Here is a 4,172-nt window from a genome sequence, read left to right on the forward strand (position 1 = left end):
TCCGAGTGCTGGGGCAGTGGGGCTTTGTGGGGTGGAGGTCCGGGTGCACCTGGTTGGGGCTCAGTGGGGTGGGGATCAGGTTCAGGGGGGCTCATCAGGGTGGTCCAAGTCCAGGGGATGGGGATATAGGTGTGGGGGGCTCAACAGGGGATGGTCTGGGTGCAGGGGTGGGGCTCAGGGAGGGTTCGGGTGCAGGGGGGTTCTGGATGCATAGGGGGGGGTGCAGTGGGAGGTGATTTGGGGGGGGCTGGATGCAGGGGTGAGGCTCAGTGAGGTGGGGGTTCAGGTACAGGGGGCTCAGTGGGTGGTTCAGGGTGTGGAAGGGTGGGGCTTGGCAGAAGAATCTGGGTATGGGGTGGTCTGGATGCATGGGGGTTGGGCAGACGGGGGAGCAGCTCCCTGTACAGTGACCCCTTACCCTGTGGTAGAGGAGTGATGGGGACAGACAGCGGAGATAGGGTGGGTGGTGCTTCCTGCAGCTGGGGGAGGTTTTTGGGGGTCGGTCTGACTCAGCCTTGCAGAGGAAGAGGACGGTCCCGTCCTGCCCAGCCCAGCAGAGACTGGCAGCTGAGCTGCTAGCAGGGTTGGAGCCACCGGACGGGAAGTCCCCAGCTGCCTCACTTTCTCCCCTCCCCCCCCCCCGCAGTGATTTACCTTTTTGCCAGCTGCTCTAGGAACCCAAAATGGTGTCCCTGTGCTGCTAGAGAGGGGCATGTGCCCGCTTTTGCAGCTTCCCTTTGCTTTCCTGTCAGAAGGCATTTTTCTGTGGGGAAGTAAAGAAATCTGCAGGGGACGTGAATTCTGCACGTGCGCAGTGGCACAGAATTCCCCCAGGAATATTACCTGAATCTTTTTACATTTTTTAGCCTCTATTTGGATACAGTTCCTTTCAGGAAGATATCATTAGAATACCAAGCTTAACTGTAAAGGCTAGGCAAATTATGTGTCCTTCTGCACATGGATCAAACAATGGGAACTGTTCTTTGTGGAATGTAACTGACCTTCTCCCAGAGACTGAATGTGTCACTTCCATAACATTCAAATCGTGCAAGTCTCCATTTATCTGTGCCATGTGCTTGTTATTGAGCTGATTACATTCTAATCATATTACTATTAGTGTATGTTAACTGTTTGTTTATTCAGAATCCTCCAAGCTCTGTAAAAGTGATATAAATTCATAACTATGTATCCTTATGGGTCTTGATAAGAGTCTTGATTTGTACTGTTTTTGCTGTCCTACTTAAGTAAAGCGGAGGGGGGAAAATATCTTACTCTGGCCAGTATTAGCCACTAATGTTCTGACATGATGAATGTGTGTACTCTTTGTTTGTGAGAGCCCGATCCGAAGTCATTGAATTCACTGGAGAAAAATCCCTTTCACTTCAGTGGGTTTTGGATTTGGCCCCTAGTTAGGTGTGTGGACAGCGGCAAATTTCTATCCACAAGAAGAATGAAAATTAATTATGTATTGCATTATTTGTAGTCTAGTGTTTTTCTTTTAGAACTAGCATCCTGTTTTACTGAAACAAAGGGCTGCTGATATTAATGACCACAATAGACAAGAAGCCAAACATTATTCATTATGCATAGTCTACTGAAGTGAGACCCTGTCATCATTCTGGGCCCTATGTTGCAAGGAGATGAGTTCAGTCACTACAGCCAATAGGACTTGTGTGCTTGACAGCATCTTGCAGGATCAGGCTTGTGCTCTGTTCACAGTTTTTTGGAGTCTAAAACAAGGTTCAAGTCAAAATGTTCAAAATAACCATACAGAGCAGATTTTATTCAACAGTAAAGGATGCTTATACATGTCTAAAGTAGAAGAAACCTATTAATGTGACTTTCCATCTGAAGGATCTCTCTCTCTCTCTCTCTCTCTTTCAGGTGAAACCACATAGTAACCAGGTAAATTTAGCTTCCTGTTGTGTGATGCCACCTGATCTCACAGCATTTGCAAAACAATTTGACATCCAGCTGTTGACTCATAACGATCCAAAAGGTAAGGCTGTAGTTGAACTTACTTGACAAAATTAACAGCAATTTGAGTGCAATTTTTTTTAACCTTTAAAGCCCTGTGCATTGGATTCAGATGAAGTCAATAAATGATATAGAGGTATACAAGTTCTTATGTGCTTGCCTTAAGAAGAAAAAAAAAAAAAAGCAATCCTACAACAGGACTTCTGGGATACTGTAATAGGAAAACAATAAAGCAGTGGGAAGGGATGTCTTATCTAAAAGTATTGTGTACTGTACCATGTTTAAAATTTATGGTTTATTAATTCCAGCAAAGCATGTAGTCTCAAGTGTCATTCTGTACCCTTCAGAACAATGAAAGACATGGAAGAGCGTCACACAGAAGCTGGCAATGAAAAAGCCTTTGTAGCAACATACCCCTGGTTAACCTGAAATAGTATGTTTGAAGGTAGAGGATGAGAGAGCCCTGTTTAACCTGTAATGTAATGTAAAGTTTGTCAGTGGTTTTTTTTATATCTGTGATGACATGGTGACTTAATTACTACATTATAGTAGAATCACACAGTTTCTCTTCTGGGTTCCAAAATCCTCCTGTGGTGCCATCTCCTCAGAATGCTGTTATAAAATAATCTTCTTAAAATATTAAATTGGTTCTTCTTGAATCTGGACTAATCTGATTCAGCCTATTCGCATCTAAACAAATGCATTGCTGGAACTGTAAACTAAAATAACTTGGACAAGATCTTTTGTTTCACTTCCTCAGTTTAACTAAAATGGCTGTAGGCAAAAGTGTAGTGGAGATCAATTTTTTTCTAGTAAGGTACTTATTTGTGTGTTTAATTACCTGGTGAATCTTGCTAACAAAAATGTGTCTAGTAGAATGAAACTTTAAGGTCTTATTAAATATGATCTAAATTACTTTATACTGTACCTGGATGAAGCTTGATTTGGGAGTGAATGAGACTTTGTAGTGGAATTCAGAAACTGCCTGGCCATTTACAAGTATCAGTACATTTTGAGCAATGGATATGCCAGCATAAGATGCTATTCATTAGTTAATTTTTAAAAATAGTAAGAATTAATACTTGCGCTTCTAAATTTGTTTGATTGCTTATGTAAACTATAAAATACAAATCTTCAGCTCTCTTTTGTTGCCTTGCAAGGGAACCTGTTTTTGCAAATAGCTTGGCTTTCATGCAGGTGCAGGTTGGACTTGCAGAGGTAGCAAGTTCAACATGTGGAGGATGGTGGAGAAAGGGTGTAGTTTCCACCACTATTTAAGGAATCTCCCATCTTCTTATTCAGAGCTGAGTTGAAAAATTATAGCTACCTGGGCTACATTTGGTCTATGCTTTAGCTCCTGGGCATCCTCTGCTGCTGAAAGAAATATGTTTTAATTATTTAAGCAAATTTGTGAATGGCAGGAACCAGTAAGGACAAATACAGATATCTTGAATTTTTGGGCAAGAGGCTGCAAATTTATTAATTCCGTACTAGAGTAAGCTCTTGAGGCAGTCTGGCCTGGGAACAGTGAAAATGGTCAGCACCATCAATGCTCTCTCTGTTACCTGCCTTCCCCTTGTTGATGCTCAAATTCCAAGCATCACAGTACTAGGGCTTAGCAGCCTGCTTAAACCAAGGCCACCAAACCAGTATCTACTCTACTGAAAAGGAGGGAGTTAACACCTCTGCTGCCAGAAGCTAGCACCCAGAATTGTGATACTGTAAAATAAATGACTCATTACTAAACCAAGTAAAACTCATGCTGATTTGTCAACAAACCGTACCACATAAGTCCTTAAAGAGGCTATGCCAACAAACTGAATATGACTTCAAAAGGCAGCAGGATGCCCATGACGTATTTCCAGGTCCACCAATCTTTCATCAGGGATGAAACACATATCGGCAAAGTTGCTGTAGTCCAGGTGACCCTTGGAAATTGCTGGCTAGAACCACAGTATCCTCTGAAACTCCAACTGCAACCTGCAGACCAAAACAAATTGAAAATTCATTAATACACACCAATAACTATCATGAGAGGGGAGGCAGGGTGGGGTTTGTGGGATTTGTTCCTGTCAAGGTTCCCTCCCCACTCTGAACTTTAGGGTACAGATGTGGGGACCCACATTAAAGACCCCCTAAGCTTATTTCTACCAGGTAAGGTTAAATTTTAATACTCTGCCACCACCAAGTGCTTT

At 42.9% G+C, this 4,172-nt stretch overlaps 1 protein-coding gene across 1 annotated transcript in view; it reads right to left on the bottom strand.

Annotated features, from left to right (window-relative positions):
* The window catches only part of LOC113407357 (very-long-chain enoyl-CoA reductase-like), a 79,081-nt gene extending 78,367 nt beyond the window's left edge, over positions 1–714 (bottom strand). Inside the window, exon 1 of the mRNA XM_029912382.1 lies at positions 655–714. Coding sequence (XP_029768242.1) covers positions 655–714 — 60 coding nt within the window. The remainder of the gene's footprint in view (positions 1–654) is intronic.
* Positions 715–4,172: the final 3,458 nt, after the last annotated feature.

The sequence above is a fragment of the Terrapene carolina genome, unplaced genomic scaffold (genome assembly GCF_002925995.2).
Source record: "Terrapene carolina triunguis isolate 2854851 unplaced genomic scaffold, T_m_triunguis-2.0 Scaffold211, whole genome shotgun sequence".
Lineage (NCBI taxonomy): Eukaryota > Metazoa > Chordata > Testudines > Emydidae > Terrapene > Terrapene triunguis.